General features: G+C 32.3%; 1 protein-coding gene across 2 annotated transcripts in view; it reads left to right on the forward strand.

Moving 5' to 3' along the window:
• Positions 1-8552, forward strand: part of LOC5573590 (neurobeachin-like protein 1) — a 232880-nt gene extending 224328 nt beyond the window's left edge. For both annotated transcript variants that reach the window (XM_021848942.1, XM_021848943.1), the window contains 3 exons: positions 7522-7636; positions 7701-7878; positions 7939-8552. In XM_021848942.1, the coding sequence (XP_021704634.1) occupies positions 7522-7636; positions 7701-7878; positions 7939-8101 (456 nt within the window). In that variant the 3' untranslated portion in view covers positions 8102-8552. The remainder of the gene's footprint in view (positions 1-7521; positions 7637-7700; positions 7879-7938) is intronic.
• The last annotated feature ends 6009 nt before the right edge of the window (positions 8553-14561 follow it).

Consider the following 14561-nt stretch of genomic DNA (forward strand, 5'->3'; position numbering starts at 1 on the left):
CTTGACACTACTTACTTTGAAAAATCATAACTCAAGAACGAAGCATCGTAGAAACAAAGTTTTTATATGAAAATTTAAGCATATTTTCTCAAAAATCCAAAAACATATATGAACTGGAAAAAGTTTTCCACAAAATTTTCCACCGTTGGGAAAATTTGTAAAGAAAAGCCGGAAAAACTATGCCCGAACTCGTGGAAAATTTTCAAAAAAATATTTTCGAGAAGGTAATTTTATAAGCTTTATTCACTGAAATTTTTGGAATGCACTTTTTTTTCGTTTTTGAGTTATGGCCAATTTTGTGAAAAATGTCCAGATGTGCCATATAAGACTTTTCTTTGAAAAATCATAACTCAAGAACGAAACATTGTAGAAACAAAGTTTTTATATGAAAATTTAAGCAAATTTTCTAAGAAATCAAAAAAAAAATATGAACTGGAAAAAGTTTTTCACAAAATTTTCCACCGTTAGGGAAATTCATAAAGAAAAGCTGGAAAATCTATGCCCGAACTCGCGGAAAATTTTTATTAAAATATTTTTGAGAAGGAAACTTTATTAACTTCAATTCTAGTAACTTTTAGGATGTACTTTTTTTTTTTGTTCCTGAGTTATGGTCTATTTTGTGAAAAATGACCATATTAGCCTTTTCTGTGAAAACCCATATTTCAATCGAAGCATCAGAAAAACAAGGTTTTTTTTTATCAAAGCAATTGCAAATTTTCTAAAAGATCTGAAAGAAACGATATGGGATTGGTTTTAATGAAGTATAAGTCGGATTGGATTATATTTTTCATGAAACACCGTTAAGCAAAGCTGAAAAAACTGTTTCTTTTCCATTCCAAGGGATTCTTTCTTTTCTATGGAACAAATAAGATTCTTTTTATATCTTTCTTTACTTTTATTTATTCAATTATTCAGTACATAACTTACATTTTATCTTAAAACTATCTATTTTTTCAACCGGGAAGATTGCCTTTGGTTACTACCACCGTTTCTTTGTAGTATTAAGAACAAAGCATGCTGTATTTTCTTGGGTTTCATGTGCATCTGAGAATTCACTCGCAAAAATGCTTCGTTCGTCTTTTGGAATAAATGAATGATATTTTTTTGTTCCAGGAATTGGAACAAGGTTAGAAAATCTCTCCTGAAGTAATTTTTCAGCCTCTGAATAGTCATTTTCAGTTGCATAGATGAATTCCCAATCTTTTTTAAATTGGTCTTTCACCTTTTGCGACACAGCCCAGTCAAAAAATTGTTTGGCGTTATTAATTTCCGCTGACTTTCTAATACTAGCATCTCTAGCCATTCGCTTAATATTGCCACCGATACCATCACATGGACCTTTTCCATGTGAGGTTGGGAAAAAGTGCCATTCTGCTCTAATTTTAAAATCATTTTCATGGTTGCATACATTTTTGAAATTTGATTTATTTTTGTACTGCTCTCCGCAACCATCAGAAAGATAAATGATTTTTTCAAGCTCAGGAAATTTATTTTTCAATCTTGAAATTAGTTTTGTTTGAAAAGCATGAACTGATGTCGTGTTATGCTTTTTTATGTCAGCAATTACAACAAAATTTAAGACTTTGATCGAAGATTTGTCTTTGTAATAAATTATAAATGGATGTATTGTTACTTGAGGTCGTACAAAGTAATGGCTTTGAATCTTGTATCACGCACGAATAATTTTCCGCGAAATCCATCTGGCACATTATTTTATTGTTTTCAACTAGTGATTCCTTTTGAGCTCTTATAAATTTATTTTGTTTATCTACTTTGAATTGATGCACAAGAAACTACTCTGTGAGATTTTTCAAGTTTTCTATGAAATCATTTACATTTTCCTCTTTGTTGATAATTTCACAACGAGGAGAAATAATCCAAAAACAATACTTAACTTCTTCAACGTTGTTTTCATCTAAGCGATTGGCAACAAAATCTAATTTCTTTAATTTACAATCCTCACAGGACCTCAAGTAACAATCATCTGTACTATCTGGACATATCATTTGACTAGTCAAAAAGGTGTTAAGTTTTTTTTCTGTATTATGAACTTCAAAGCAATTAGTTTTTTTTTTCAATGCATCAACCATGAATTTCATATTCTCATGTATCATGCAAACACAAACATTCATGGCCGATGAATCCTTTGTATAAAAACATTGTTTTTGTTTAAGTTTCCAGAACGATGTGAATGAGACAGATTCCTGTTCACTCTTACAGGTTTCCAAATATTGTTTATATAAAGTATCCAAAGGGTCAAGCAAAAGGCGTTTTTGAACATTTTGGCGCACTCCATTGGGTAACTTAATAGATATCTTTCAAGCCAGGAAATGGCCGACTGATATCAACCCTTAGGTAAAAATTTGAAACTATGTCTTGGACATCTGATCCATGCGAGGGTCGTCCTACTTTTGAAAGTGGTTGAATCCCTAAATTGTATTTTTTTTTCGATTCAGTTATAACGTGTTGAGACACGTCAAAATGAGCTTTAACTTTGGCATATGACCAATTCCTAGGAAGTAATTTTAGAAGTTCAATTTGCTTGTCAGGTTCGGCTTTTGTAACAGCTGAGTTCAAATTTAATAAAACGGAATTAAAATCCTCTGTAACATCGACAATAAGGAGTGTATCGAAAAGTAGTCGCAAACATTCAAAACAGTCTCAAAAATATTGGGTTGAACCTACAAACAATTTTTTGATCAGAAATGCTTTACAATGTATTTAAAAGTTATGATGGGGTGATATTGTTCCAATAAAGTGACATTTAGTATGATAATTTTGCAAATTACTAACAGATGTCGATGAAAATCTTGCACACCTCTGAAAAAAATGATATGTTAATAAATGTGTTAAATTTTATGAAAAAAAGGTTTTTATTTATGCTCATATATTCTGTGCCACAACTTTCATGACATAGTGTGAACAATATTTTGAAAAATACATTAACAAGCATTTGAGAGCAAATACAAAAATCGAAAAAAGTCGATTTTCAAGGACCTTGTTTTTTTTTATTTTTTCTTTCAACACGTTAATGCTAATATCTAACGATTCGAACGAATAAAAAAATGTTTTTTGATTGGAAAAGTTTCTTTGCATATTTATGAAGTACCGTAAGTAAAAAATGGTACTCTATATAAGGTACAGTGGGGTAAGTGGATCATTTGTCAATATAAAGCATAAATGCTTGAATATGTTGAATGTTTTCGCACCATTGCTTCGTTTAGGTTATATTCTTATGCCCGCACTGATACTATTGCAAAACTGGTACTACACGTACTGTTGCGACCCCTCGGTCGGCGCGACTCATCTAGACTATATATCCTAACAGTACCATGATCCTGTGTACTGGCGTTTAACTGATAGGTAGAGAATCAGAATTGAGGCCGTCAGATTAGATGATTCGACAATAATACGGTGTATATCTTGTTGTTCCCGATAGTTATTATTAATTTGAAGTAACCTACATTTAACATTCCCATATCTATTATTACAAGGTAACTGAGTGAACTATAGTAAATCAAATAACATAAATTAATTCATAAATTTCCTTAAAGATAAATTGAATTGAACCACTATAATAGCCGAAGCAAATGGTCGTATGAATTCACTATTTTTAGTCACCGTAAGTTTACAAATAATTATATTATGCACCAAATAATTAAAAATCTAAACTTAGTAGGAGCGGAGCTAGGAATTTAACTAAGTGCTCAATTGAACTAAATTATTTCGGGACTAAGAAAGGAGGAAAAAGAACACGAAAGAACTAAACGTAAGTAGAGTTGGGGCCAGAGTGGAATGATAGTAATGTATCTGTTCTTTCAGGAATTTTTTAATGTGCGAAATAGACATTAGGAAATCGGAATCTCGTGGTCTCCTTTTCTTATCCCTCACATTGATTGGTAAATCAACACGTACACTAACACAAGCAAACTTGTTAGCTGCAAAAAGTAATTAATTTCAAAATTGTTTTCCATCAATCAAAAATCCATTGTATCTCTGTCTTAAATCGAATTCTATTATTTTTTTCGACACATGGTGAGCACTTCAGTTCTAATTGAATGAATCACAATGAAAAATATGTGATTTTTATAAATAAATACAAATATATTGGACATGGTACACTTACCCCTACTTTTTAATGGGGTGGGGTAAGTGGATCAAGAATTATTATCAATTATTAGCAGACTGCTTACGAGAATTTTATTAAGCTTTAATATCCGCAAATGTTGTTTTCCTTTATTTTCTTCCATTCCCAGCTTTAATTTGTCAAATTAACCATAGAAAATTTCAATTAATCCACCTAAAAGTTTTTCAAACCTTTCTGGTATATGAAAAAAAAAATAAAAGAATAATAATTTCAAAATGTACACGAAACTTTTCGTGTTTTATCTAAGTTGAGTTGTAAAAGAGCAAAATATACTAATCTTCCAATTGAACGCTTAGTATCGTACCTTATTTGACCATAGAAATTGTTCTAGACAGATGATACACATATGTTCATAAATAAAATAGAAGTTTTTCAGTTTGTTATTCCAAAGTAAAAGTAACTAATATTTTTAAACTAAGAGTGTTTTTCGAAAATATCGTTAGGAATAATCCAACAATACTTCTGTATAACTTATGCGTATAAATGGATGAATTTTCTCCAAATATTTCTAGAGTCAATGTTTATTTTTGTTAGATTTAGTATGAACTAATATACTTTTTATTATATTTTGATTAAATAAAGGAACTTTTTTTTATTTTAAAGTATTATAATGTAACATTACTAGCACTAATAACAAGAACGGGAGTAATATCATTTTCATTATACATAATCACACCACATTTGTTTCGAGAACAGATTTTTTTAAATGGTGTTCCACTTACCCCACCATGGTGGGACAAGTGGATCATTTGGCGCGAATTTTTAAGTCTCTCATACTCAATACATAACAGTCAGAAAAATAAAAATAAACGACGATTTGAAGTATAATAGTCCCTCATTTGTTATCCACAGAAAAAAAGTTTGAATTACATTATTCACGTTAACTGTACATAACAATGAAGTTAATGATTGATTTTTCTGTATTAAACTTGAATTAGTAAATACCTATTTGTCATATTGTCTACCTATTTATTTAACTGTCAATTTTGTAGTTACCTAACAGGAAAAAATTGCCTACATTCTTGAATTGAAAAAAACTTTGTTTCTATGTAGTTTCGTTCTTAAGAAATTTTGTTTATGAACTTATAAATTTGTAAATATATGGTTCAAACAGCTCATCCTAGCAATATTTGATCATGTTTTAGGAACGAAAAATGAGCGTATTGAAAAATATTGTAGGATTGGATCTTATTGATCGCTCTTTTCAAATATACTTTGTTTGAAAGCTGGAACAGCTAATCGGGTTTTCATTATTTGTTTTCATAAACAGTGAAAAATGTCCTGGAAAACTGATACCATTTCAAAAATTTCATATTTTTGAGATAATTTGAATCCGGTTCGACAAGTCATGATGAGTCTTGAGTCATGATTTTTAAACGAAAAGGCATGTATGGCAAATCTTTGCATTTTTTTTACAAAATTGACCATAGATCAGGAACTAAAGAAAAGTACATCCTAAAAGTTACCAGAATTGAAGTTTATAAAGTTTCTTTCTTAGAAATATTTTATTAAAAAATTTCCGCGAGTTCGGGCATAGATTTTCCAGCTTTTCTTTATGAATTTCCCCAACGGTGGAAAATTTTGTGGAAAACTTTTTCCAGTTCATATTTTTTTTGGATTTCTTAGAAAATTTGCTTAAATTTTCATATAAAAACTTTGTTTCTACAATGTTTCGTTCTTGAGTTATGATTTTTCAAAGAAAAGTCTTATATGGCACATCTGGACATTTTTCACAAAATTGGCCATAACTCAAAAACGAAAAAAAAGTGCCTTCCAAAAATTTCAGTGATTAAAGCTTATAAAATTACCCTCTCGAAAATATTTTTTTGAAAATTTTCCACGAGTTCGGGCATAGTTTTTCCGGCTTTTCTTTACGAATTTTTCCAACGGTGGAAAATTTTGTGGAAAACTTTTTAAAGTTCATATTTTTTTTTTGGATTTCTGAGAAAATTTGCTTAAATTTTCATATAAAAACTTTGTTTCTACAATGTTTCGTTCTTGAGTTATGATTTTTCAAGGAAAAGTCTTATATGGCACATCTGGACATTTTTCACAAAATTGGCCATAACTCAAAAACGAAAAAAAAGTGCATTCCAAAAATTTCAATGATTAAAGCTTATAAAATTACCTTCTCGAAAATATTTTTTTGAAAATTTTCCACGAGTTCGGGCATAGTTTTTCCGGCTTTTCTTTACGAATTTTCCCAACGGTGGAAAATTTTGTGGAAAACCTTTTCCAGTTCATTTTTTTTTATTTTTGAGAAAATTTGCCTAAATTTTCATATAAAAACTTTGTTTCTACGATGCTTCGTTCTTGAGTTATGATTTTTCAAAGTAAGTAGTGTCAAGGGAAAACAAAAAACTCCACCTGAGTTTTCCGGAAAAATAGGCGACCCTGAATTTTTCTCAATTTTTTTTTATTCATATATCCATGAGCCCTGCCTGTGGAAAAAGTTTCATGAAAATCTGAGACCCTTCGGCCCAAACCCGTATGATAATAAAAAAAAATCCCCACCACCACTACAGGTTACGCCTTTGGTCTCCATCATATGGGCTAATGGATTATACCCTCTCATCGCGGCAAGGTCGCATAACCAAGGGGAGGAAGGAACAACATCAATTTTAAAACTAAAAGCCCTGTGGTGTTTTTGTCGACTAAGCGAACGTCAAACATGATCAAAATTGTCAAGATTCATTTATGGACCCAAATTTTAAATTAAAGTTTAAATATGATATAGCCGTTATTTGAGCGGGAAAAATTGCTAAAGTAGATGTAGTAACATGCTCTTTCGTGTTATTAAATAAAAGCAAGATTTCATTAAATATTTTAGGACCCTATTATGTGTCTCTAAGGACTGTTCATTTTATAAAGTGGACACTTTGTTTATGCTGTAACTTTTTTATTTATTGATAAAATCGTAATCGGTTTTCTGTGCTGATTTCGTTGCATCTTAATTACAAAATCGGCGTTGACTTAACGTTCAATAAATCGGCGGTGGCAGCGTGGCCCTTCGATGCAAAGGTCTAATATTCTGAGTTTGATCTAGTCATTTTGAATAAAAACTTCAATAATTATTCTAGGGTCTGATTGTACTTATAACCCACCCTCAGTTTATAATCTTCTCACCAGCTTGAAATTATATTTTCCTGCTTATAAATGATTTCAAAGAATGGTTTCCGTATTATGCAGTAGTTTGAATAGAATCATTAGATAAGAAGATAAAAAAAAATCTAATTATTGTAATAAAAATGTGTTTTTTTTAAATCATCAGAATTTTAAGTACGAGTTTGCATGCTAGGGGGAATGGGCTGAAATTCACTACATCCATCAAATAAATAAATAAACAGCGCTATAACTGACATATTTTATTACAGGATGGAACAGTCAACGTGTATACGGTGAAAGAAGGTCAATTCGTAAGGACAATAAACCCCATAGGCTGTACGGGTTCAATAATCGAAATTTCATTCATTACTCTTTCTTACCAAGGTAAAACTGTACACTCTCATTTCTACATAACATTTTCTGAAAAATATTCATATGTCAATTACAGGTCACATTGCATTCTCAGCACTAGATGACACATCCCACTCTGTCCACGTATTCAGTATTAATGGCGTTAATTTAGGTTCCAAGTACGTATCTGGGCGGGTCACAGGGCTGTCCACGGCAACCGATTACCTGGTAGTTTCCGACGATGCAGGTGATCTCACCATGAGTCGTCTCTATGGGTAAGGTTTTACCATTTCAATTGTTGTTAGGCTACCGATTGACCGTCGTTTTCTTTTCAGGTTGAAGCCCATCTTTGACATTCCGCTGCATATTCCCACCCAAACGATCGTTGCTACTGGCGGTAACACCCACCTGTTGGCACCGCTTCGTGATGGAAGCTTAGCTGTGATTGGCATCATGCAACCGATTGCATACAAAAAGCACGCTGTTCTGAACGTTTAGATCGATTTCCATGCAATACCAGTGCAGATTGATATTTTGTCAATCTATTATTTATTTTCATCCCACAAAAAATAATGATATTTTTTTCTACCAACTTAAGAGCGTTTTGCTACACCTACACACATTTTAACATTTATATCGATTGATTAAGGCAAACATCAGGGTTCTGCGACTACTTCATACGAGTTAATATCCAAAAAAAAGTCAGCTTAGTTCATAGAAATTCATTCGGCTATTGCTTCAGATTTAAAGTTTTGACGGTTAATTATGCGTAATGAAATAAAACAATGGCGAATGCATTGGTCAATGTATTTTTTTTCTCAAGATTAGAGAATAATATATTATATAATTTTAGATGAAATGTTACTTGAAATGCATGTTGTTATTTTATGGACGTACCTATAATGTAGACAACGTATATTATGGACAAATATAGAATCGTTGCAAATTATTCGTCTTAATTTATTTAGGGTAAAATTTTCAATTTTTCCATTTACTGAGCAATTTTCGCTGAAACCAGGCCGCCTTCGGCACCCATCATTAGAATTCCAATTTTATGTCACTGATCGCTAGTTTTCGATAAAACTTAAGGGTGGTCCTTTCGGTTTTCTCAAATTGGTGGACCCCTCGTACGTCAGCTAGCTAAACAGTTTGGGAAAAAGCCCATTTTTAGATAAATCTTGGGTATTTCATCACGTGATATGTCTCATATTTCCCTTGGAACACATAGCAAACTTAGTGACATCGTATAGAGAAAGGATATAGCTTTCATTTAAAGTCAAAAAAAAAAAAAAATTGGCCATCTTGAATTTTGTTAGAAAAATCGATTTTTCACCATTAGCGCAACGATTTTCTAAATCATGTTCTACGATTTTGATGTATATGGCGAGTGCAATCAATGAAAAAAATACTGTTTGTACAGCAAAGAAACAAGTTTTCAATCGTTGGTGTTTTATTCGATTCAGATGAAGAATAGGAGTATAGTAAAAAATCTGGCGGCCATCTTGGATTTTGACGCCATCTTGGTTTTAAGTAGTAGAATGAGTTTTCACCTTGTTAGCACTCAACATGTTGAATATTAATGCTACCGTTACACTTACTCTTCTTCATATTCTTCTGTTTCTTGACCTTACGTCCCTGATGGAACAGAGCCAGCCCCTCAACTCAACTACTTTAAAAACAAATTATCCAATAGGATTTTTTACACTTATTTGCTACCTAAAAGATTCTTCTGCATATCTTTGAGTTGAAAAATAGCATTATTTCTTTCATTTATTTGGTCTTAAACCATTGATAGAAATGAACAATCAGTTGAACAGCTGAGATATGATAAGAAAGAAAGAATCTGATTGTTTTTTTAACGGAGGCCTCATAATTCAACATGATGAGCGCTGAGATGGTGAAAATTATTCAACTGCTAAAAGCAAGATGACGTCGAAATCCAAGATGGCCGGAATAACCAACCTCAAAATTTTACACCTGCGTTTCGGCATTACGTCCACAACAAAGCCCGCTTCTCATCTTTCAATTTCGCTATTTTTCACATGTATGTTGGGCGGTAGTAAAAACGATACTTTATGGCTCAGGAAATCAAGGATTTTTTTTTGCTCAAAGACTTAAGATTTCCATTCTAAATGAATACACTTTTGGCATTGTTTTACGTTAAAACTACAGATATTACCACAGGACTAACTAAAGACCCAACGTGCAATCTATAAACTTCATTCAATGAACAACAATGTATTGTACAAAACATTTTCAACTTTTTCGTTTATCGTCAGTCATAACTTGAATTTAATTTGTACAACCACGAGTTTAACAGTAATAACGGTCTGACTAAAGTGAAATTTTTGACGGAAAATAAAAAAAAAGATTGATCTCTCTGAAAATAGAAAAGCCCTTTACAAAAACTGTCTTTAACAAACTTGTCATTTCATGAAAAACTACGTATGGCGAATCTTTCTAACGGATTTATGGTTTTGGCTATACATTTTAGTATTTATTTAATATAAGCGTCAGGATCTGAATCAAACATAAATGACATATATGATAAATACCATAGCTGAAATACTAGAAAACAACCTTATTCATTTAGAAAGGCAAAGCTCTAGTTTCAGTATTTTCTATAATGGAATTCTGATTGAAGGGAATTTAGAATCAATTTTAGCCCTATGGGTTCGGCTTTCGACCTGGTGGTATCTCGTCGAACCGACCTCTTTTGCGATAGAGAGATCGCCATCGTGGTTATTTCGCTTGCTTTCTTACATTTATATTTCGGATAATTTGATTTGAATTCCGGAAAGCTCATAAAGGTTTAATGATAAATAAAAAAATCAAGGCTCATAACATGGTTCTTGAGCTGTTTGAACACTATAAATAAGTATAGCTCTGTATAGCTATGTTAAATATATATATATTTAAAAAAGTCTTTATAGTAGGAATGTTTAAACGGCAAAAGTAGAGGCATTTGAGCAAAATAAACATACATCGTAGTAGGGTAATAAATTTGTTGAACAATCCATGTATTCCTTATGGTTCGACAATTAGCGAGCATTTTAGCCGTTCAACAATTGGATCTCTAATCAGAACGGTACCCGATTGAATTGTAGTCAGTATCTATGATAGGTACTAGGGTGCCAATGAAAATCAATCAAAAAATGGTAGTGCTCAAAAGTTTTGTCTCCTCGAAAAAAGTCCCCATGCAAAATTTGAGCTCAATCGGACTTCATTAAGTGGACCCCCAAAGCGGTCAAAGTTTGGCTTTTTCGACCCATGAAAAATCTCATGAATGAAATTTCCGAAATCGATTTTTTTATGCCAGATGTCGTAGAAATGCATGAAACGTCGAGATCTGGTGTTATTTGGATTTTTTTTTGTGAAAAAATCGACTTTTTGGGACTTAGTAAATTTTTGAGTTGGGGGAGTGAATTGAATTTGAAATGAAAGATTTGAATTCAATTGCTGAGAAATTCAAGGCAAAAGTATTGAAACATATCCTATATCATTGTTGGCCACTGAAAGCTTATTATATGTGATATTTCATTAGGGTGGTTCATTTACTTTCCATTAGGGTGGTCCTTTTTGTTAAAAAATAAAACAAAAATAAAAAATAGAATTTTAATTGAATATTGAAGACAATAGTATTGGAACATCTCTCACATTATCGTAACCCATTTTCTACATTTAATATGTGGTATTTTATTAGGGTGGTTCACTTATTTTCCATAAGGGTGGGCCTTTCTGTCGAAAAATCATAATTTGAATGGGATATTAAAATTAATAGTATTTTATCACCTCTTTCACCATCGTAGGGAATTTCCTTCATTAGATTCGTGATATTTTATTAGGGTGGCTCACTTATTTCCCATTGGTGTTTGCCGAAAATTAAAAAAAAATCAAGAAATTTTGAATTTGATCCTTTTTTTAGCACAATAGTATTTTAACACCTCTTTTATAATCGTAGGCCATTGTCTTCATTTTTGTTTAGAGAGGCTTTAAATTCATGCGCCTCTAGTTCCGTTTAATATGCGACATCATCGTAGGACACTGTTAACATATTTCATTAGGGAGTTCTCTCATTTTCCATTAGTGTGCATCATTTCCCGTATAGTTAGAAACCATGATTTCTCGCAAAAGTCTCGTCCACTCTCCTTAATTATGGTGTCATTGTAAAAATTTCAACCTTAATATCTACAGACCGAAAGATTATGGTGTGGACTACTACATAATATTTGCGTAATGTTCGACGAATAATGTAAAGGTAACTTAGTTAACAACAAGAGTTTTCTAGAAAGTCTCTCATTGTTAGAAAGGTCCTTTTGAAAAGTTTTGCGTGATTTTCATTCGGAATGCAACACTTCACTAAGCTGAACCAGTTTGGAGTCCTCGTCTCATACAAAATCCTCTTGCTACTTCGTGATTTCAGATGCACTCATCTCAGAGATCAAGCATTGAGCCTCAGTGACCTTTCCAATTCAGTTTTGCACCATCTGTGCAAGCTCAGATAAAAAAAAAATCAGAGTGATTGGTGAGAAGGCTCTGAACTGTAACCCCGGGGCCCTTAAGATGGGGAACTGTTAGATTTTGCAATGATTGTAGTAGCAATAAGGTAAGCAACGAAAGGGAGAGGAAAGGAATTGTGATATTAAAAAAATATCATGTTGGTTGTTTTTGGTACATTACATCCCATATATTTCCTAAATTACATCTGATTTGTTTGGACTTTAATACATTTTTCGATGTTCTTCGACTAATTGCAAAATGAACTGTTTCTGATTTTCATCGGTTGACAATTTCGAATTATATGTTTTTAATTAATGCAATACCTCGTTCCGCATTGTCATTTACAACTTCCAAACTTTGAATACGTCTTTTGGCATCTTCATATTCTTTTTTTGCAATTCCACTGCGTAATATCAGTTTCCAACAAGGATTCCGGAATCTCCAGAGCATGGAACAATTTTTTAGTATCCTGTTCCAATACTATTGTCTTCAATATTCAATTAAAATTCTATTTTTTTATTTGTTTTTTAAATTTTTCAACAAAAAAGACCACTCTAATGGAAAGTAAATGAACCACCCTAATGAAATGTCACATATAATATGCTTTCAGTGGCCAACAATGTTATAGGATACGTTTCAATACTGAGAGAGCGTCTCAAGCAATATCATTGGAATTTCCAACACACTATTCCCAATTTCAACTTCCTTCTCTCAAAGCAGTGGTCTTCAGTAATTTTTTTTTTTTTTTAATTTCTTTATTAGTATCATTCCAAACATTACATTCATTTATTATATCTAGGTGTTCTGTGTTATTTGACAACACTATCATCCTAATTTGGTAAAACAAATTTAAGATTAAATTAACATTTTGTTAACAACATATTACATTTCATTTGCCGTAGCAGTTCAGTTTTTTTTACAGGTGAGTTGATTTCACCTGCTTATAAGAGAAAAAAAAATGTTTTTAATATACTTAACCTAACTTAACCTAAACATATAACGCATTAATCGTGGCAATAGAAGATTGTAACGATTTTTGCCTGAAATTATTAATGATTGTATTTGACATTTGTTCCAATGTTTCAACATTGGATATTCTATGTAACTCATTGGTACTATACCAGGGAGGAAGCCTCAGAATCATTTTCAAAATTTTATTTTGAATTCTCTGCAGAGCTTTCTTCCTGGTATTACAACAGCTAGTCCATATTGGTATAGCATACAACATGGCTGGCCTGAAAATTTGTTTGAATATCAACAGCTTGTTCTTAAGACAAAGTTTTGATTTTCTATTAATAAGGGGATAGAGACATTTTACATATTTATTACATTTGGCTTGAATGCCCTCAATGTGATTTTTGAAAGTTAAATTCTTATCTAGCATGAGCCCTAGATACTTAACTTCATCTGACCAATTTATTGGAACCCCTCTCATCGTGACAACATGTCTACTTGAAGGTTTCAAATAAAGAGCTTTTGGTTTATGTGGGAATATTATTAGTTGAGTTTTGGAAGCATTAGGAGAAATCTTCCATTTTTGCAAGTATGAAGAAAAAATATCCAAACGTTTTTGCAATCGACTACAGATGACACACAGGCTTCGTCCTTTGGCGGAGAGGCCTGTGTCATCCGCAAACAAAGATTTTTGACATCCCTGAGGTAGCTCAGGTAAGTCAGATGTGAAAATATTGTATAATATTGGTCCCAAAATGCTGCCTTGAGGAACTCCAGCTCTTACAGGAAGTCTTTCAGATCTGGAGTTCTGATAATTAACCTGAAGTGTACGATTTGACAGATAACTTTGAATTATTCTAACAATGTATGTTGGAAAATTAAAGTTTTTCAATTTTACAATCAAACCTTCATGCCAAACACTGTCGAATGCTTTTTTTATGTCTAGAAGAGCAAGACCAGTAGAATAGCCTTCAGATTTGTTGGAACGGATCAAATTTGTTACACGTAAAAGTTGATGAGTGGTCGAATGTCCATGGCGGAATCCGAACTGTTCATTGGCAAAAATTGAATTTTCGTTGATGTGGGCCATCATTCTGTTCAAAATAACCTTTTCAAAAAGTTTACTGATGGAGGAAAGCAAACTGATTGGACGATAGCTAGAAGCTTCTGCAGGATTTTTGTCTGGTTTCAAAATTGGAACAACCTTAGCATTTTTCCATTTGTCAGGAAAATATGCTAATTGAAAACATTTGTTAAATATATCAACTAAGAATGATAAGCTACTTTCTGGAAGTTTCTTGATGAGGATGTAGAAAATTCCATCATCGCCAGGAGCTTTCATGTTTTTGAATTTTTTAATAATAGTTCTCACTTCTTCCAAATCAGTCTCCCAGGCATTTTCGAAAACGTTCTCTTGATTGAGAATATTTTCGAACTCCTGAGTAACTTCATTTTCAATTGGACTAGTAAGTCCTAAATTAAAATTGTGCGCACTTTCAAACTG

This window comes from Aedes aegypti, chromosome 3 (genome assembly GCF_002204515.2).
Source record: "Aedes aegypti strain LVP_AGWG chromosome 3, AaegL5.0 Primary Assembly, whole genome shotgun sequence".
NCBI classification, from domain to species: domain Eukaryota; kingdom Metazoa; phylum Arthropoda; class Insecta; order Diptera; family Culicidae; genus Aedes; species Aedes aegypti.